Source organism: Microchirus variegatus (assembly GCF_963457635.1).
Source record: "Microchirus variegatus genome assembly, chromosome: 16".
Taxonomy (NCBI): Eukaryota; Metazoa; Chordata; class Actinopteri; order Pleuronectiformes; family Soleidae; genus Microchirus; species Microchirus variegatus.
The window spans coordinates 2,430,237-2,452,050 of NC_139817.1; the positions used below are offsets into that span (position 1 = coordinate 2,430,237).

The following is a 21,814-nucleotide window of genomic DNA, read 5'->3' on the forward strand; positions in this document are numbered from 1 at the left end:
AGGACCGTTGGTGTGAAAGACGGTGACTCTGTACTGAGCGCCGGGCGTCAGGTTACTGATGATGTCACTCGTGGTGTTTTCCTGCACAAACATCAAACGTGACGAAGGACGCACTTGAAAAAATCTGAGGAAAAAAAAACGACCGCGGAGGAGCAGGACGCGAGGAACTGACCTCGCCGCAGAAGTTGGTCTCCATCCTCTGACTCAGACTGGACTTCAAACACGTGGTGGAAACCACCGACACCACGCTGCCGTTGTGGTCCTCGGAGGACGACGCCCACGAGACGGCGGCCGTGCTGGAGTCCAGCAGGCGGACGCTGACGCCCTGAGGACGCTCCTGCAGCTCCTCCAGCAGCTCGCCGCCAGGACCTGGAGAACAGAGACACCGGAGAGGGTTCAAGCAAACAGACCATAACAAACGGTCTCCATCCATGATGACACGATAATGTCGTACTGAGGCAGAAGGTGAAGCTGGTGTCGGAGACGCTCTCTCTCGCCTCGCAGTCTCCGGACGAGCTCAGCGTGGACACGTGGACGCCGTACGTCCCCGACTCTGTGAGCTCGGTGAAGAACTCGTGAGTGTTTTCATCCACGGTGGCCGTTTCTGTGGAGTTACCTAGGCAACAGAGACACACACTGTTAGTTGTATGGGTATATGTATGGTATATTATCTATTATAATAACAATAACTTTATTTATTATTCATTAATTAATTAATTAATTAATTAATTAATTAAATTAATTATTTATTTATTTACTTGTTAATTAATTAAATTATTTATTTATTAATTAATTAATTAATTAATTATTATTAATGTTAATTAATTAATTAATTGATTAATTAATTATTATTATTATTGAATGAAATTAATATATTAATTAATTAATTAATTAATAATTGGAACTTTATTTTTAACTTGATTTATAAAGCGTCAATTTTTTTATAAATAAATATTTATATATAATCATATTTTCAAATATAAAAAAATAATATTTTATAAACATACATATAAAGAATAGTTTATATATATATATATATATATACATAAATAAACATTTTTATATAATCGAAATTATTTTACAAGTGAACAAAAATCAACAATATATACATCATATAATTATTTTATAAATACATATCACATTCCTATTTTACACGTGGAAAATTTTTATATCATCAAAAATATTTAATTATAAACAAATGTATCATGTAATTAGCATGTTTTATATATAATCAAAATTATTATATATATATATATCGAATTTATGGAAAACAACTAATTTGTCTTGTATAAAATATTATTTTGTTATTTAAGTTAATTATGGATTATATCATTAAAAATAAAAATATCAATCAAGCATTAAAAAAAACTAAATATATTTAGTTTGTATACCCAAATAATTATTTTATATCGACAAAATATTTTATATAGCAACAAATTAATTTACAAATGTCTTACAGAATATCATCTAAATAATTTTAGTTTTAGTTTTATAGATAAATGTTAAGATAAAAAGTGTCTTTACCGTCTCTGTAGATGTAGACGTTGAAGCCGTCGTAGCTTGTGGGCGCTCTCGGCGGCAGCCATCTTAGCTCCAGCAGAACGGGCGGCAGCTTGGTGGGCAGGACGGCGGGGTCAGAGGTCACGCCCATGGCCGACCCCGGCTCGTTGGAGTCCTCGTACTCCGACGCCACGGCGTTGACGAACTCCTCGTCCGCCGCGTCGGCGGGAGTCGTCTCCGTCGGGTCCAGCCAGTACCGCCGAGGCTCCGCCTCCATCGTGCGATTGGCGTTCGGGAGGACGGGGGCGGTTCCTGACACGTTAAAGGGGACCTGAGTGGCCACGCCCCCTGCCTCCTCTGAGGCGTTCTCCTCCTCCATCAGAGGGACGTCCCGGGCGTGACGCAAGCCCCGCCCACTCTCCTGGTTCCCGTCAAGAGGACCGAGGTCGGACACGTCATCAGGCCCCGCCCTCTGGCTCAGGTGGACGATTTTATGGGAAATGTTGAGAGGGGGGAGGGGCACTGCAGAGGATAGAGAGAGATCATTTTTAATACAGAATTCTGAGATTAAAGTCAAGGCCCTAATCCTCTTCTGTAAGGATTTTTTATTTCATACTTCATTATCAGATTTGGGACTTTTTTAATCTCAGAATTGTGATTTTTTTTTAATCTCAGACTTCTGACTTTTTAATCTCAGGATTGTGATTTTTTTAATGTCAGAATTCAAACTTTTTTCATCTCAAAATTCTATTTAATCTAAGAATTTGCACCTTTTGAATCTCGGAATTCTGACTTTTTAATTTGAGAATTCTATGTTTTTTTAATCTCAGAATTGTGACTTTTTAATCTCAGACTTCTGATTTATTAAATCTTACAATTCTGACTTTTTTAATTCAGGAATTAAATTTAAAATTTAAAATTAAAATGACTTTTTAATCTCACAGGGCTGACTTTTTTAATCTCAGACTTCTGACGTTTTTAATCTCAGAATTCTGACTTTTCAAATATCAGAATTCTGACTTTTAATCTCAGACTTCTGACTTTTAATCTCATAATTCTGACTTTTTAATCTCATAATTCTGACTTTTAATCTCAGAATTCTGACTTTTAATCTCATAATTCTGACTTTTTAATCTCAGACTTCTGACTTTTTATTCTCAGAATTCTGATTTTTTTAATCTCAGAATTCTGATTTTTTTAATCTCAGAATTCTGACTCTTTAATCTTAGAATTCTCACCTTTTAAATATATTGAAATTCTGACTTTTTAATCTCAGAAATCTAACTTTTTTTAATCTCAATCTTCTGACTTTTTAATCTCAAAATTCTGACTTTTAATCTCAGAATTGAAACTTTATAATTCCTTTTCTTTTTATCTCAGACTTCGAACTTTTTAATCTCAGAATTCTGACTTGTTAAATCTCAGAATTCAGGCTGTGTTTATCTAACCTGGCCCTTTGTACTTAGTGGTAAATCGTGGTAAAAATATATTTTCTAATCTAATTTCCCTGTTTTCCAGATGATCTCACCTGTCCTGTGCTGCACAGGTGAGTGAGTGACGTCGCTGTGCGTCACCAGCGGCGTCTGGAACGCCGTCGCCTCGGAGATCAGCTGGAACGTGACGTTCCGGTAACAGACGCCCGGTAACCAGTGTTTGAAAACCGTTTTCCCTTTGAAGAAATCTGCAAACACGGGGAAAAAAAATATACTTTTAAAAACAAACATTTTCTTTGTTTCACGTGAAAGAAGTGAAGTATTTTCTGACATGATTCAGACGCTGACCTTTGTAGAGCATCCAGCGTCGCTCTTGTCCTTCAGTGAAGCTGATGTTGACTCTGCTGAAGACGTTTCCTGTCGGAGACTCGATCTCAAACACGACGCCGGTCTCCGGAGACTCTTTATAATCTGAGATCTGGACACCGACGACAGGAAGTGGCTCTGAGGAGACGAGACGACAAAACCTTCGCGTTAAAAACAAACATCGGAAATTAAAAAAAGACGTTATTCTGTGTCGTCCCTCACTCGTGAGGACGGGGACGATCTTCGTGGGCCTGGACCAGGTCTGTCCTCGTCTCAGGATCAGTCCCACGCTGTAACACAGGCCGTGAAACGTCGTGTTGAGGAGCAGCGTCTCGCTCGCGTTGACGCTGGCGAACTCCGCCCTGACGAGTCGAGGTTCTCCCGAGAGCTGAGCGCCGTACGCCGTCACGTTGTCCTGCAGGTCGGCGCGCTCCAGAGACACCGCGATCACACCGCCGTCGCCGAGCGACACCAGGAAGGACGACGACGTCTGAGAAGGTACACGGGTACAAACGTGCAAATCAATAACCGAACAATAACAAGTCAATCTTTGCTAGGCTAACGGTTACCTCCTCCAGGATTTGAGCTAATGGGGTAATGTTTTCCTCTGCTTCCCGTCTTTGTGCTAAGCTAGGCTAATGTTCCCTCTGTTTTCAGTCTTTGTGCTAAGCTAGGCTGATGGTTCCCAATGCTTCCAGTTTTTGTGCCAAACCAGGCTAATGTTCCCTCTGTTTTCAGTCTTTGTGCTAAGCTAGGCTGACAATTCCCCATGCTTCCAGTTTTTGTGCTAAACCAGGCTAATGTTCCCTCTGTTTTCAGTCTTTGTGCTAAGCTAGGCTGACAATTCCCCATGCTTCCAGTTTTTGTGCTAAACCAGGCTAATGTTCCCTCTGTTTTCAGTCTTTGTGCTAAGCTAGGCTGACGGTTCCCCATGCTTCCAGTTTTTGTGCTAAACCAGGCTAATGTTCCCTCTGTTTTCAGTTTTTGTGCTAAGCTAGGCCAACATTTTCTTCTGCTTCTTGTCTTTCAGTCTTTGTGGTAAGACAGACTGACAGTTCCCCCTGGAAGCTAACAGTTTCTAATACTTCCAGCCTTTGTGCTAAGCTAGGCTAATGTTTCCCCTGTGCTTTCAGTGGTTGTGCTAAGCTAGGCTAATGTTTCCTTCTGTGTTCAGCCTTTGTGCTAACCTTGGCTAATGTTTCCCATCTGCTTTCAGTCATTGTGCTAAGTTAGACTATCGGTTTCTTCTGCTTCTTGTCTTCGTGCTAAGACAACCTAACAGTTCCATCTGCGTTCAGCCTTTGTGCTAAGCTAGGCTAATGTTTCCCCTCTGCTTTCAGTATTTGTGTTAAACTGGGCTAACAGATTATTCTGCTTCTTGTCTTCGTGCTAAGACAACTAAACCCCCTTTGCTTGTGGTCTTTGTGCTAAGCTAGGCTATTGTTTCCCTCTGCTTTCACCCTTTTGATGCTAAGCTAGGCTAATGTTTCCCCTCTGCTTTCAGTCGTTGTGCTAAGCTAGGCTAACTGTTTATTCTGCTTCTTGTCTTCGTGCTAAGACAACCTAACACTTCCTTTTGCTTGTGTTCATTGTGCTAAGCTAGGCTAATGTTTCCCTCTGCGTTCAGCCTTTGTGCTAAGCTATGCTAATATTTCCCATCTGCTTTCAGTCATTGTGCTAAGCTAGGCTAACGGTTTCTTCTGCTCCTTGCCTTCGTGCTAAGACAACCTAACATTTCCCTTTGCTTGTGGTCGTTGGTGCTAAGCTAGGCGTCGTGCAGACGCTGTCAGAGTTTTTTATGTCTCGTATACGTTCATTCTCTCTCTCTCTCTCTCTCTCTCGTTTGAAGAAAAGGATCCATGCTGCTCTGCTGTCGCCAAGGTAACCGAGATGAAAGCAGAGACACATTTAGGAGGACACTCATTACGTCTGTCTGAGTCCACCGTTACCATGGAGACGCAGCGGAGCAGAGAAACTGAAGGTTAACGGACGCTGATGCACATCAGCTGGAAAATTGATCTCACGCACACACACACACACACACACACACACACACACAGTGAGAGAGAGAGAGAGCTGGTGAATGACTGAATGAATGAAAGGAGAATGTGACCCTGTGAATGAATGCGGGGGGGCGGGGTCAGGAGGCGGCGTCCTCAGGCAGCTGCCAACACAATCATGCAAACCTCAGAGGTTTTGTTTGCTCAGTGGAGGAGGAGGAGGAGGAGGAGGAAGGGGGTGAGGGGGGTGAGGGGGGTGAGAGGGGTGAGGGGGGTGAGGACGTCCACAGTCCATCAGACTGTGAATGAGACTGATGAAAAACAACAACAACAATCCTCCCCCAGCTCCTCCTCCTGTTCTGCTGCTAAAATAGACTCTTTTCTCTCTGTAAGCTTTGGTCACAAACAAACAAACAGAACACTGTAGACGCTAACTCACTCACAACTTTCTCTACGAACTGTTGACGTACACAAGTAACAAACTGCAACTCCTAATGAACTGACTAGCTTGCTGCTACTACTAATAACTAGCTAACTTCTAGCTAAGTAGCTAACTACTAACTAGCTAGGTAAACAACAAACACACCACAACTACTAATGAACTGACTGACTGGCTAACAACCTGACTGACTAGCTTGCTGCTGTTACTACCAACTAGCTTGCTAACTAAATAGCTAACTTCTAACTATGCAGCTTACGACTACTACTACTAACTAGCAAAGTACACAAACTTAGAAACAAACTACAACTACTAATGAACTGCCTGACTAGCTAACAACCTGACACACTAGCTTGTTGCTATTACTACTAACTAGCTAACTTCTAGCTAAGTAGCTAACTACTAACTAGCTAGGTAAACAACAAAAGCACTAGAACTACTAAGGAACTGACTGACGAGCTAACAACCTGACTGACTAGCCTGCTGCTATTACTACCAACTAGCTTGCTAACTAAATAGCTAACTTGTAACTATGCAGCTAACGACTACTTCTACTAACTAGCTAAGTACACAAACTTAGAAACAAACTACAACTACTAATGAACTTTCTGACTAGCTTACAACCGAATTACTTACTTATATGATTACTACCAAGTACATAATAAATAAAATGCAACTAACAACCTGACTGACTAGCTTGCTGTTATTTACAACTAACTAACTAACTTCTAACTAAGTAGCTTACTACTAACTAATTACATATTTACTATTACTAACTAACTGACTTAATGTCTGTTCCGTTTTCTCATTTCTTCACATTTTAACATGTACTGAAGAGGAAAAATAAAATAGCTAACAGACTGCTAGCTTTGCTAGGCTAACTGAACATGATGTGTACTGCTTTATCCCACATTCTCTTTTTATTATTCTCTTTTGTAAAAGTTATTGCCTCACACGTGTTGTGTTGTGTTGTGTTGTTGTGTTGTGTAGAAAGTAAAGTAACCGGGGTTTAATTAGGAAGCAGGCGTGGCAGCTAAACACACAACTTTAATACATAAAAACGGTGAAAATGAAAGATAAACACAAACAGGCTGAGGTCAGCGCCGTCCACCTCCTCCACCTCCTCCTCACTCCTCCTCCTCCACAGGCCCATCAAACTATACAAAGACAGAGCACCTCCTCTCTTCACCTCCCACCGCCTCAATGACAGCGCAACAATGGCGTCTTATCCACACACACACACACACACACTGTGAAAGAGCCTGAAGCTAATGCAGAAACAAATCCTTTAACTGAAACAGGAACCAAACGCTGATCAATAAAGCATTAGCATGTGGCGCTAACTGCTACAGCACGAACCAAGATGTAAACACTGTCTACATCTTGTTTTACATTACGTTCTCTGTACTTAAGCTAACTCCCGCATTAGCAGCTAACGATCCAAACTAGCAAACTCGTCCCGCTGGCACAGCGCCACGCGCTGGCCGCCTGCCACGTTGGACACATTGGTTCCTTTCACTGTTTGCCAGGAAGCGTAACGAGTCCACGCAGGTCGGGAGTGGACACGACGTCCTCTGAATGACAAGAGACGGCGAGAGGGACGCGGAACACCGTCGGCGAGTTCAAGATGGCCAACCTCGCGATGACCCGAGGTCCGGTGATGAATCTCACGACCTCGGAGCTTCGTTAGCGCGTGAAACAAAACACTCCGCTAACACACACTTATAGGAGCAATTTGTTAGCTAAATAACTAGAGTTTAAAATGGATATATTTGTGTTTTTCCACTGATTTAGCGCGTAAGCTCACATTAGGTCCATATTCGGTGTGTTTGCTAGCAGAGTTAAACTTTCCGTTCCGTTAAAACTAAACATACAGAATCTGTCATAACTCGTAGATAAATATTAGTGCGTTTCCACGATGACTGACCGGAAAAAGACGCGCGTGACATCATGTTTACGTGCCGCGACAACGGAGTCCAGGCTAGCTCCGTTAGCTGCATTAGCTCCTTTTAGCGCCAGTTAGCGTCCCTACAGTCTAACTGGAGCGGTCCGTTTATTAAACGAAAAGAGCAGCGCTACAAATAACCAGCGTACCCGTGTACTGTGTATGTGTGTGCCTCTGTTTTTAAAGTTAAGCGTTAACTTTAGAGACTAATTTTAACAATCCGAAGTCACGGAAACATGACGTCCCGCACGTCTTTTTCCGGTCAGTCGTCATGGAAACGCGCCATGCGTTAATGTTGACGCCGTTAACGCGCCCAGCACTAATAAGTATATTGTTTGAATATCGTTAGCCTAATAGCATAGTTGCCTAAGTCATATTTCAACGTTTTCGGAAAACAAAAAAAATGTAATTCGTAAAGTTAGGCAGATATCACAATTACTTAAAGGCTAACGATACAGAATCAGGGCCGTTTTAGATTTTTTGGCCCCAATCGCCGATATTTAACAAAGGAAATGTTAGCAACAGCACTGGCGAAAGCTGCCGATCGTGAGAAATCGCAACCCGTTCAGTCGTATTTTTTAATGATTCTAATGATTCAGTTCCAACGCAAAACAACGGCTTCGACCGTCGCTAGTCTGTGTCCCGTATAAAACGACGACGCTCAGGGTCCCAACAACGGCCCGCGTTACCCACCCCCCCGTGGTTACGCCCCTGCTTTTAACACAACTCCTGTTTTCTTTTGCTAAAACTGTTCACATATATATGTATTTTTTCCTTCCTTCCTTCCTTCCACACGTGGATGAGTTTCAGCCTCCGGCATTAATGAGCTCACATGCTTTTAAAAAAAGATCATCATCTCGCTCGTCTCCATGGCGACCGGGCAGAGATCACACTCGGCTCATTGTGTTGAGGCTGTCGCGCGACGTCGTCACAACCACAGATTTATTAAATGCGAACCGACAGGAAATTAAAAGAAAAAAGTGAAAAATATCAGATCCAGCAGTGATGTGATGAGTGAGCGCGGGCGTAACCATAGCAACAGGGACGTGTCGAGCCCGATAATAACGGAGTGATGTCATATCGGGCGTCAAACTTAGTCATTCAGTAAAAATTGGACTGGAGGAAAATGGATTTATTAATCCACAAACACAGAATATAATCCAGACTATACAAATAGAATCACTTTGGAAACCTTTCACTTTTCTTATTGTGTTATTTACTCTGCGTTATATATACTATTTCCACTTGTATGTAAATAAAAACACTATTATACCATTTTTACTTGGTTAGACGTTAGCTCGTTAGCTAGTTGGTAGTAATAGCAGCAAGCTAGACAGCCCTATTGTCAGCTAGTTTCAGTTCATAAGTAGTTGTAGTTTGTTTCTTGTTACCAATTAGCTACTTAGTTAGAATTTAGCTAGCTAATTAGTAGTAATAACAGCAAGCTAGTCAGTCAGGTTGTAAAGCTAATCAGTCAGTTCATTCGGAATTGTCGTTTGTTTCTTGCTTACCGAGTTAGTAGTAGTGAGGTACTTAGTTAGAATTTAGCTAGTTTGTAGTAGTGGTTAGCTACTTAGTTAGGTTATTAAGCTAATCGGTGAGTTCATTTGAAGTTGTAGTTTGTTTTTGTGTACTTACATTAGTAGTAGTTAGCTACTTTGTTAGAAGTTAGTTAGTCAGGTAATTAAGCTAATCGGTCAGTTCATTTGGAGTTGTAGTTTGCTTCTTCTGTACTTACAGTTAGTAGTAGTTAGCTACTTAATTAGAAGTTAGCTAGTTTGTAGTAGTAGTTAGCTACTTAGTTAGAAGTTAGTCAGATTGTTAAGCGAATCAGTCAGTTCATTTGAAGTTGTAGTTGGTTTCTTGTGTACTTGAAGTTAGCAAGTTAGTATTAGTAATAGTTAGCGACTTAGAATTTAGCTAGCAAGGAACAGGAAATACGTCGGTACTTGACTTAATTCGTTCGCTGTTAACGTGTGAGAACATTTTTTAAACCACATTTGAATGCAGAATATGTGTGATTCCTATCTTCTTCTTCATGTGCCCTAGCGCCCTCTATTGTTGTCGCCAACAGGAATTACCACGCGTACTTCTCATTAGCGCAACTCCAAGACCGTTTGCGATATCTAGAAAATTCAAAAACTACGGAGCGGAGGGTAAAGCGGTCGAAGACGGACGGATAACGGAACGCAGCTGAGATTCACCAACGCGTCGCGCGTTAGTGACGTTAGCTTAGCTTCTCGGTGCCGTAATTCCCAGATATGGAAAAAGTGAACGTTATCTTGGAAGAACTCACTCGCAAAATGAACGAAAATCAAAACAAATCAACTCCGTAAGAGAGGCTTAACGACCCCTGACTCCGATGTGAGCGGCGTTCACCGGGGGCCGCGAGCCTCGCGTTGAACCACAGCTAAAACACGGACGTGCACACACACACACACACACACACACACACTGCAACTCCGCTGCTCCGCTCAATGGATTCAAGTGGTGAATTTAAATATATATATGTATCATGACGTCATCAAACATTTGCATGCACTGACGTCATCACACCTGCGCAGGTGAATCTCCAGCAGCTGTGGAGAGATTCCCGCTGTGCGCGCGCGCACACACACACACACACACACACACACAGTGACCCACTTTCCTGAGGACACATACCTTCCTGCAGCGCGCGCACACACACACACACTGAGGTTCACCATCGTCTTCCTCGTCTTCATCACCTCCTCCAATTCTGACTGAACAAAGACACACACACACACACACACACACACACACACACACACACACACACACACACACACACACACACACACACACACACACACACACACACACGTATCCTCCTCCTGCAGCAGCATTCTCTTCACATGCACGCGCACACACACACACACACACACACAGTGTGTCCTCACCTGGACGCAGCAGAGCAGGGCCGCGCACAGCAGCAGCAGCGGGGCCGGGGACAGCATGCTGAGCCTCCTCCTCGTCCTCCCCCCCCGCCTCCTCCTCCCCCTCCTCCTCTCAGTCTGCTGCGCATCCAAACAATGGCGAGTCTTTTTCTGCTGCATCACATTCACTCACTCTGCGCGCTCTTCACTACTCTTCTTCTTCATCATCATCATTTGCTTCATCTTCATCTTCTTCATCAGCAGCATCCAGACGCAGCGCGGCTCCGCGGTGATCCAGAGGAAACGGGCCGGGCTCCGGGCTCCATGCCTCGGCCTGGAGACGAGCAGGAGGTCGGTGTCGGAGCAGAGATGGAGCTGCTGTTTCTGCCGCTGCTGCTGCTGCTGCTGCTGCGCGGTGTCGCCCCGCCCTAAAGCTCCGGAGGCTGCATGGAGACGAGACTAAGACCCTCCTCCTCCTCCTCCTCCTCCTCCTCATCATCAGCAGCATCTTCATCCTCTCAGCACGCGCTCATTATTGGAACGTTTGCTGTTTATATATCAATAATAAATGCCAGTTCATCACATGATCACAGTGTTAGCATGTGATTTACTGACAGGAATACAACTATGATGTACTTTTAGAACATAATATTTCATAAAAATATGTTAAAAAAAAATAAAAATTATATATATATATACATTTTTGGTTGCAGAATTTTGCATTTTTTCTATGTGACAAAGTAAGCAGCAAGATTTTTTTAAATTATATTTTTATAACATTTTATTTATTTTTTATCGTGTATTATGTTTATCGTATTACTTAAAAACAAACAAAAATAAAAAAAGTGGTTCCAGGACTTCATAATTCTAGAAATTGTGAATTAATTAATTAAAAAAGTGTTTTTTAAACAAACATGAAACCATGTTTTTCACAATATGTTATAAAACATTTGTAATATTTTTTTGTAATATAACAATGTGTATGATTTTTGGCAACATACATTAATATATGCTTATTTTTTGTAACATTTGTTAATATATATTTTTTTAATTGTTATATATATTATCATTTTGTAGCATATTTTATATTTAACATTTTTGGCAACTTTACTAGTACCCTTGTTGAATTTTTAGAATACCATATTTTTTGTTTTTTTATTGTATTTATTTTTATCACATTTAATCTTTATCTTCATCTTTCCCCTCAGAGGTTGAGCTCGTCCTGCTGACCTCTGCTGGCCAAAGCTGCAAACTACTGCTGGGTCAGTGACTGCACAGGCGCAGGACTCCCCCTACAGGAGGAAACGCGTCAATACACATAAACCTGATATTACCGCAGAGCGTGTACTGATGCATCATGGGAAACGGAGGCTCTGCATTTGATCAAAAACACACAGATGCAGTACAAATAATTATGATATGATTTATTTGGACAAACGGTTAAAAACGGCATGATGTCACGTCAACATCCTGATGCTTTGAGGCTTTTATTGTGACAGTCATAGCTGAGCTTATGCTAGCTAGAAACAGCTAAAAGTAGGACACTTGGTCTTCTGTCATGTCCTGTAGGACACTTCTTGGTCTGGTCTTCTGTCATGTCCTGTAGGACACTTCTTGATCTTCTGTCATGTCCATGTCTTCTGTCATGTCCTGTAGGACACTTCTAAGTCTGGTCTTCTGTCATGTCCTGTAGGACACTTCCTGGTCTTCTGTCATGTCCCGTAGGACACTTGGTCTTCTGTCACGTCCTGTAGGACACTTCCTGGTCTTCTGTCATGTCCTGTAGGACACTTCTAGGTCTTCTGTCATGTCCTGTAGGACACTTCTTGATCTTCTGTCATGTCCATGTCTTCTGTCATGTCCTGTAGGACACTTCATAGTCTGGTCTTCTGTCATGTCCTGTAGGACACTTCCTGGTCTTCTGTCATGTCCTATAGGACACTTCCTGGTCTTCTGTCATGTCCTGAAGGACACTTCTTGATCTTTTGTCATGTCCTGTAGGACACTTCTTGGTCTTCTGTCATGTCTTGTAGGACACTACTTGGTCTTCTGTCATGTCCTGTAGGACACTTCCTGGTCTTCTGTCATGTCCTGTAGGACACTTCTTGATCTTCTGTCATGTCCTGTAGGACACTTGGTCTTCTGTCATGTCCTGTAGGACACTTCTTGATCTTCTGTCATGTCCATGTCTTCTGTCATGTCCTGTAGGACACTTCATAGTCTGGTCTTCTGTCATGTCCTGTAGGACACTTCCTGGTCTTCTGTCATGTCCTATAGGACACTTCCTGGTCTTCTGTCATGTCCTGAAGGACACTTCTTGATCTTTTGTCATGTCCTGTAGGACACTTCTTGGTCTTCTGTCATGTCTTGTAGGACACTTCTTGGTCTTCTGTCATGTCCTGTAGGACACTTCCTGGTCTTCTGTCATGTCCTGTAGGACACTTCTTGATCTTCTGTCATGTCCTGTAGGACACTTGGTCTTCTGTCATGTCCTGTAGGACACTTCTTGATCTTCTGTCATGTCCTGTAGGACACTTGGTCTTCTGTCATGTCCTGTAGGACACTTCTTGATCTTCTGTCATGTCCTGTAGGACACTTCTTGATCTTCTGTCATGTCCTGTAGGACACTTCTTGGTCTGGTCTTCTGTCATGTCCTGTAGGACACTTCTTGATCTTCTGTCATGTCCATGTCTTCTGTCATGTCCTGTAGGACACTTCTTGGTCTTCGACACTTCCTGGTCTTCCGTCACGTCCTGTAGGACACTTCCTGGTCTTCTGTCATGTCCTTTAGGACACTTCCTGGTCTTCTGTCATGTCCTGTAGGACACTTGGTCTTCTGCGACGCTGTGTCCTGTCGTGTCCTGCTGCATACTTGTCAGAGCGTCCTGCAGGACAGACGGGTGGACATCAGCGGCGTGCAGGGACTCCAGCAGCCTCTGCACCGTGGCGTTCCTGCCTTCGCGGCGTCTCCACTGGACCAGGCCGGCGAGCGCCGCGCCGTGAGCGTTGTGGGCGTGGTCAGCGCGACAGCGAAACAGCGCCTCCGCGGACAAACCCAAGTCCATCAACACCAACTCCCAGGCGGCGCCGAGCCGGGCCGCCAGCCGGGACAAGTCCCGATCCGAAGGAACCTTCTGGAGGAAGGAGTCGTGCAGAGGGAGGACGTCTGAGGAGACACAAGTGAGACAAAACCAAAATTATAAACCTGACGTTAATCTGTTTTTTTTTTTTTAAGAGGACGGACGTTAAGAGCAGAAAAAAAACAGCAAATGTTTTTCTGACCTTCACTGACGTCATTCTGTCTACAGTGACTTCAGTTCTCAGTATCTGAGGGACGTCCCCCCCCCCGTCCCTGTTGTCTCTCCGGGGGAGTGTCCCGCTTTGTGTCGGCTGATTGGACGTCAGCGTCAACAAACAAAAACAAGTAAGATAAAAATACTATCACTGAGCTCTGAACAGTCACCGTGACACAAGAAACTCTTTTCACCGACTTTAACCCCCGGAGGGACTCTGTTTGTTAAAAAAGTGTCCAACAGGACAAGGACGAGAGACGGGACACGACGGACGCCTGACGTCAGCGGCTTTATAGATGATCCATGAATGCGTAGAAAGACGCTAACAATGTTTGACAATCATCTTAGGAAACTCATGTAAAGTTAAAGCTGCCGCCAGTAATCTTGTCTTTTATTTACGTAGCGGTTTACTTGTCTCTAAGACAACTCAAAGCTTTGTTTTAGCTAGCTGGCAAATATGGGGCTAATTGAGCTACTTTAGCTAACATTTAGCTAGGTTTTTTTTAGCTCTAGATAGCTCTTTGCTAGCTTTTCCATGTTTTAAAGCCACTTTGAAAGGACATGCTAACATGGACGACGCTGGGCGTCGAGAAAACAATAGAAGAAAATCTCTTTGGTCTTATGATAAAATGTTAGCAATGGGATGCGAACTCGTCGGAAATCAAATGTCGTGAAAACAGACCCATAAAAAAATGTCAGAAAAACAGACCCCTAATTTGAAAAAAATAAATGAAATAAAAACAGACCCCGAAAAAAATATATATCGTAAAAACAGACCCTGAAAAACAAATATCATAAAAACAGATCTGAAAAAGTTCTCGTTAAAACAGACCCTGAAGAAATATCGTAAAAACAGACCCCGCAAAAAATATAAAAAATATCGTAGAAACAGTCACCGAAAAACAAATATTGTAAAAAAAACAGACCTGAAAAGAAATATCGTAAAAAAACAGACCCCAGAAAGAATATCGTAAAAACAGACCCCGAAAAAAATATTGTAAAAACAGACCTGAAAAAATCTATTTTACCACATTGACATAAGCGCCCCCTACAGGAGAAGTTCAGGCTGTTTTACAATGAAGTTTTCTTTGACACCGGTTTTCAGTCAATTGGACCTGATCTGGTCCGACGTGACCTGATGTGGTCCAGGGTTTAAAGCCTCACCTGTGGATCCGGGTCTCGACGGTCCCGCTGGTTCGGTCTGGAGCTCCAGCAGCAGTTTATCTCTGACCCAGCTGAAGTCGTCCAGTGCCCGCAGAAAGCAGTCGAAGGCCCGGGGCCCGCGGCTCTGGAGCAGCTCCAGCAGCCTCAGGGTCTTGAGTCTGTTGTTGGACTGAGACTCGATGTCCTCCACCTGAGACCCCGTCAGGATCTCCTCCTGGTACAGGAACGGAACTATGGAGTCACTGACCAGCAGCTCCGCGGACAGGTCCAGTCTGTGTCGCCGCAGCAGAGCTCTGTGTTCCGGCAACATGACGAGTCTTTGCCCGCTTTTCTCATCCCTGTATTTACGTCATAATTATAACGTAAATATCATACGTTGCGAAAACTTCCCAGACAACTACATCTGGCTCACTGTTTATGTGTCCGACTGGAAACACGCCAGCGGAACCAATGTTCACGTTCCTCCTCCCCCCCTCTCACGGGTTATTTTCAGAAACATGTAATTTATAGGTGAATTTATCGTCACTATTCAGTTTAGTACACTTTTAAAATAACACGCAACACGTGTGTAAACACAAACTCAGCGTTTCTTTACTTTTCCCCTGGCATCCCCATGTTTTTGCCACGTTTTCGCGACTAGCATTTTAGCTAGTAAACAGTTGACACAAATATGTGATTTTATTCAAGCACGTCGCGTTTTTGTTCAAACAAACCAAAGCCGAAATTATTATAAAACCACAATTGTTCAAATGAGTCACATCTTATGTCGCAACTAATGCTTATAGTTAACCAATAATCGCATACATGTAAAAATGTATATTTTCTATATGAGGTTTGGCACAGTGACAGGCATCGATGCATAGAAAACACGCGGTGACTAGCTTGTGTGCGGAGCCGACCGACAACTAAAAGCTAAGTTTTAAAACGAAATTATTTGTACTTGGTTGATAAATGTTATGCCGAATTAATCAGAATAACTTTATTGTGGCTACACGTTTTTAGTTATTGTTCTAAACCCTGACAGTAATAAACAGGTCCACAAAGAAAATTAAGTTGACATATTTTCAAATGGAGTTCAGTCGATTTTTCCTAGAAGTCCTAGAAACTTTTTTATTTGACTTTATTAAGTAATTTTATTAATATAATTTACTATTAATAAAGCTAAAGTCTAAGAAAAAAACACACCAAAGAGTAATTTTTTAATTTTTTTTTCAAGAAGGAGACGATGAAGCACAATATAAAACTTTATTAATCTCATGAGCTGATCCACATCACAGAGGCCAAGCTGCCGGTTTACTGACCGCACGCTGTCAGAGTCTGTGCAGCGTCGTTACAAAAACAGTGTGACACAAATCAATAAATACTCAAATAAAAAAAGAAAAAGAAAACCAGAGTGGCGGCACAGTGGAGGAGGGAGGAAATAAATTACCTGTATCTGCCACGATTAGGCCTCCGTTAAAAAAAAAAAACAACAGAAGAAGAAGAAGAAAAACATTGTTGTCGTTGCGACAGAAACGCAAACACGACGCGCAAAAAAAGTCCCGTTTACCTGAGCGAGTGACGGAAGAGCGACGTCAACGCGGAGGACGACCTCGTTACTGTACGTGTCGCAGCGCTTTAAAGGGAGGTCAAAGTTCATTTAAAGGGGGTAGTTCAGTTGTTGTTGTTTGTGTGCGGTTGTTAGCGCCGTTAGCATCTCCTGCACTGAGAACCAGCGGATTGCGTCGCCTTCCTTGTTCGCCGCGTTCCAGTTGAGAAGTCTCAGGCTTAGCCATTGTTCGCAATAAAAACAACAACGCTCTACGTGGTATTTTGCGAAAAACACAGCGTAGAAGAAGTGTTATTATAACGGTAAACGCGAGGTTGCACGGTTGGGAATCCGAGTTAGCATCTCCTGCGCTGAGAACCAGCGGATTACGTCACCTTCCGAAGTTCACCCCGTTCCAGGTGAGAAGTCGGAACTGTCGACGTTTCTCAGGCTAGCCACTTTTCCGCGATAATAACGGCAGAAGAAGTGTTATTATAACGGTAAACGTGCGGTTGTAGGGTTGGGAATCCGAGTTAGCATCTCCAGCACTGAGAACCAGTAGATTACGTCACCTTCCGAAGTTCACCGCGTTCCAGTTGAGAAGTCGGAACTGCCGACGTTTCTCAGGCTAGCCATTTTTTCGCAATAATAACAGCAGAAGAAGTGTTATTATAACGGTAAACGTGCGGTTGTAGGATTGGGAATCCGAGTTAGCATCTCCTGCGCTGAGACGTCACCTTCCGAAGTTCATCGCGTTCCAGTTGAGAAGTCGGAACTGCCGACGTTTCTCAGGCTAGCCATTGTTCGCAATAATAACAACAACGCTCTATGTGGTATTTTGCGAAAACAAACAGCGTAGGGACCTAGCAACGCTACGCGTACGACTTACTGTGAAACAAATACAACAGAAGACGTGTTATTATAACGGTAAACGTGAAGTTGTCGGGTTGTGAATCGATGTTAGCATCTCCTGCGCTGAGAACCAGCGGATCACGTCACCTTCCGAAGTTCACCGCGTTCCAGTTGAGAAGTCGGAACTGTCGACGTTTCTCAGGCTAGCCATTGTTCGCTATAACAACAACGCTCTACGTGTAATTTTGCGAGTTCCGACTAACAAATGGAACGCAGCATGACTTTGTGACAGTGCCTCGCACAACAACACCCTGAATTATCCCTTTTCAGCGATGAAACGTTCGTGTTTGTCTCTCCGGTGAAAACAGAAGCGTAGCGAAGCGACATGTGATGAGCGTTCACGCGGGAGTGGGTCAAAGGTCAGTATTCAAAATCGTAAAAACGCGAACAATTTGGTGTAAAAGATCGCCTGATCATCTCGGCTGATAATCAGTTCACTTTTCGCGCGGCGCAAACGCATCGTCTGAAATGGAATCTGGCGATCGGGTAAACACAGAGAATATCTCCGATAATCAAATCAGTAAACTCAATAAATTAAACGTATTTTTGGACAAAATTAAGACTCGTCAACAATCAAACATTCATCTGTCTTCGTTATCGTCCGATGATTGATTATTGATTCCAGTGAATTTCTTCTGTCGCAGGAAACGGAACTACTATTTTACTAAGTGCCGGGCGTGTTAACGGCGGTCAACCGCGTCAACGTTAGCGCACGTTAACACATGTTAGCGCATCGCTTAAGTAACGCTAAATTTTATAAACAGAGGCACACAGACGCAGTACACAGGTACGCTGGTTATTTGTAGCGCTGCCCTATTCGTTTAATAAACAGACCGCTCCAGTTCGACTGTAGGCGCGCTAACGGCGCTAAAGGAGCTAACGGCGCTAACTGGTAAACGGTGCCTGGACTCCGGTGCCTCGGCACGTAAACACGACGACACGCGCGTCTTTTTTCCGGTCAGTTGTCGTGGAAAACGCGTTAACGTTGACGCTGCTAACCGCTAAGTTTCTCAGAACGGGATTCAGACTTTTATTTTGACAAGATGATCAGGAAGTATGTGTATCAGAGCCCCGTGTCAGGCCCGGAGACCTGTCGGGGGGACCTGCCGCTTGTTATTGCTCTGACTCGCCAGGAGATGGCGCCTGGCGTGAGGTCAGATGCCGTCGCGGCGGCGAATCCACGCTGTCCCGCTTCTGCCGTAGCTGCTACACGTTGTAGGCGTAGTCGCTCAAATAGTCCTTCAGCCTGTTGGGCAGCGGCAGGTCCTGCACCCGCCGCGTCGTCCTGTTGATGGCGACGCGACACAGGTGCTGCAGAGGCGGCGTGGCGGCGTACGCCGGTTTGATGAGCAGGAGCTGTAAAGTGCCATTAGGTGGCGTCGTCGCTGACGCTCGAGAGTCCGCCGCCGCCGCCGCCGCTGCCGCCGCCGCCGATGCTGCTGCTCCCGGCGTCGCCGCCGGCGTCTTGCTGCTGACGCGCGACATCGTGACGTAGTGCTCCACCAGGTGGACCACGCTGTCGAACTGCTTCAGCTTGGGCCGCACCAGGACCACGGAGTCCAGCTTGAACTTGCCGTGTTTGTACTCGATCCGCAGGTTGGTGGGACCCGCCGACGTCATGGCGGAGATGGTGAACAGGTAGTCGCGCTGAGAGCTGTCCCGCACCAGGAAGGTTCCCTCCTCCGCGTCCTGGAGGATCTCTTTCGCCTCGGACGCAGTCAGGCTGCCCCAGTACCAACCTGACGCCGGGAAACAGGAAACACGTGAGTGACACAGTTTTTTTTTTTTTTTTTTTTCAACAGGAAATTGAAGTTTGTCAACGACTCACTCTCCCGCACCAAAGTCCGTGGAGGAAATCGGCAATTTTAGCATCACGGGGACACATGTTGTGAGCTGGTCAGTTGTTGCGACTTGGGTGAATCCAAATGATCGCAGAAAATAACTAGTGCTGGGCATGCTAACGGCGTCAACGTTAGCGCACGTTACCGGAAAAAAGACGTACATGATGTCATGTTTACCAGTTAGCTCCATTAGCTTCTTTAGCGCTGTTATCGCGCCTACAGTGTTTACTACAAATAACCAGCGTACCTGTGTACTGCGTATGTGTGCCTCTGTTTTTAAAGTTTAGCGTTACTTTAGAGACGAGAATCACGCGAACATGACGTCACGCACGTCTTTTTCCGATCGGTCGTCATGTCATGAAACATGTTAGCGGCGTAAAATCGCTACTTTTGCCAATGGAATTTGGTACGGGAGAGTGAGGAGTTGACAAACCTTGGTTTACAGCTACAATAGGCTGTCGATAAAGCAGCTAGCATATTTTCAAGATACTGTAGACTTAGGCTAGCATATATTTTAATAGATAAGCCTTTAGCGCCTTTAGCACCGTTAGCTGACCTGTGTTCTTCAGGTCTTTCATGGCCAACGCGATGCGGCTCTCGTCCGATTCCACAGATCTCGAGGCGTCGTCGGCGCGTCTGTTGGTGTCGATGGCGTCTGTGGACTCGGACGACTGGCAGGTCATTGGACAGATCCGACCGTCGCGCTCACAGCTGAGACATGGACTGGTTCCTCGGAGCGCTGCGGCGCCTCCTTCTGTCCTGGAGACAAACAACGGAGCACGGAGACTGAAACCGTAAATTTGACATCATAGTTCACCCAAAGTCGCATATTGGTCGTATACACCGAAACACTAGAGGTGCAATGCTGCCCCCTACGGGTCAAAGTTCCCAAAGTCAATACAAGGTCATAAAATCGGTCGCACTAGACAACGCTTGAAGTCGTGAAACTTCAGGAAGCAGGACGAGGGAGTCGGACGACCCGATAACTTCCGAAAGTACTTGAGTCAAGCCATTGTTCGCACAAACATAGCTAGCTTAGCATTAGCCCCAGGGGAGTGGTCGGGGCTAATGCTTATTACTAATTATTTACTAATTAAAGTTTAGCGTTAACTTTAGAGACTCATTTCAAGAATCGGGAGTCACGTAAACATGACGTCACACGCGTAGTTTTCCGGTCAGTCGTCATGGAAACACACCGTGAGTTAACGTTGACTCCGTTGACCGTTGTTAACGTGAATTTTTAAAGTTTAGCGTTAACTTTAGAGGCTCGTTTTAACAATCGGGTAAACATGACATCACGCACGTAGTTTTCCGCTCAGTCGTCATGGAAACGCGACTTGCGCTAACGTGAGTTAACGTTGACTCCGTTGACCGTTGTTAGCGTGAGTTTTTAAAGTTTAGCGTTAACTTTGGAGACTCATTTTAACAATCGGGAGTCACGTAAAAATGCGTTTACGTGAGTTAATGTTGACTCCGTTGTTAGCGCGAGTTTTTAAAGTTTAGTGTTAACTTTAGAGACTAATTTTAACAATCAGGAGTCACGTAAACATGACGTCACGCGCGTAGTTTTCCGGTCAGTCGTCATGGAAACGCGCCGTGCGCTAACGTGAGTTGCCTGCATTGTTAACGTGAGTTTTTAAAGTTTAGCGTTAACTTTAGAGACTCATTTTAACAATCGGGAGTCACATGACGTGACCTGCGTAGTTTTCCGGTCAGTCGTCATGGAAAAATGCATTAACGTGAGTTGTTATCGTGAGTTTTTAAAATTTAGCGTTAACTTTAGAGACTCTAAAGTTAACAATCAGGAGTCCCGTAAACATGACGCATCGCGGGTAGTTTTCCGTCGGGCGCTAACGTTGACACCGTTAAACGCAGTTGGCGCGTTAGCGCTTGACAGCAATGTAGAATATAGACGCGGTACAAAAATGTCTACCGGTTTGACTTTGACTCTAGGTGGCGCTAATCACAGAATCGATAATATCAATATCGTTAGCGTTTGATTATTGTGATTTGTGTCTTTTATTAATTTATTTTATTTTTTATTTTTTATTTTTTTTAAACAAAACCAGATCAATTATTCAGGATATTGTTGTTTTAACTTCTTCTTACTGCTGTTTTATTGTGACACGCGCTCTGCCTGATGTGCGGAAATAAAGAGCGGACGCACTGGAACGTGCGCGTTTATTTCTGGGCAGGTTTTGCGCATCAGAGGAAAAAACGCGCACCATGATGTGTGTCTGTGTGTGTGTGTGGGGTCACTGCGTGATTCCTCACCTGCTGTCACGTCACGTCACGTCACGTCACGTCACGTCACGTCAACACGATGACTGATGAAACACAGAAATACCACATACCCGACTGAGTTTAGCTGGAGAGATCGTCGCCGGCCAAAGCGCAGCAGCGGCGGCGGCGTCACTTTCTCCTCCACGCGCGGCGGCACTCCGACATGACGGCGGGGGGACGTGACGGCGTGAACCCGCCGACCCGCTCCGATGG

At 44.2% G+C, this 21,814-nt stretch overlaps 3 protein-coding genes across 3 annotated transcripts in view; all 3 read right to left on the reverse strand.

The window, feature by feature from the left end:
• Positions 1-4,519, reverse strand: part of ptpro (protein tyrosine phosphatase receptor type O) — a gene marked incomplete at its 5' end in the record, with an annotated part of 20,734 nt that extends 16,215 nt beyond the window's left edge. Inside the window, 8 exons of the mRNA XM_083902841.1 lie at positions 1-81; positions 173-369; positions 455-616; positions 1,525-2,022; positions 3,029-3,181; positions 3,282-3,437; positions 3,522-3,789; positions 4,487-4,519. The exon at positions 1-81 is cut by the window's left edge and continues 40 nt beyond it. Of these exons, the coding sequence (XP_083758967.1) occupies positions 1-81; positions 173-369; positions 455-616; positions 1,525-2,022; positions 3,029-3,181; positions 3,282-3,437; positions 3,522-3,789; positions 4,487-4,519 (1,548 nt within the window). The remainder of the gene's footprint in view (positions 82-172; positions 370-454; positions 617-1,524; positions 2,023-3,028; positions 3,182-3,281; positions 3,438-3,521; positions 3,790-4,486) is intronic.
• Positions 4,520-13,390: 8,871 nt separating this feature from the next.
• On the reverse strand, positions 13,391-15,347 carry cradd (CARD and death domain containing adaptor protein; the record flags this gene model as incomplete). Its single annotated transcript, XM_083902842.1, has 2 exons — positions 13,391-13,746; positions 15,038-15,347. 2 exons carry the CDS (start codon positions 15,345-15,347, stop codon positions 13,391-13,393), a joined length of 666 nt encoding a protein of 221 aa, XP_083758968.1.
• A 3,336-nt stretch (positions 15,348-18,683) lies between these two features.
• Positions 18,684-21,738, reverse strand: socs2 (suppressor of cytokine signaling 2; the record flags this gene model as incomplete). Its single annotated transcript, XM_083902236.1, has 3 exons — positions 21,673-21,738; positions 19,875-20,077; positions 18,684-19,216 (listed from the first exon to the last, which is right to left on the reverse strand). Exons 2-3 carry the CDS (start codon positions 19,999-20,001, stop codon positions 18,684-18,686), a joined length of 660 nt encoding a protein of 219 aa, XP_083758362.1. The 5' UTR covers positions 20,002-20,077; positions 21,673-21,738.
• Between the last annotated feature and the right edge of the window lie 76 nt (positions 21,739-21,814).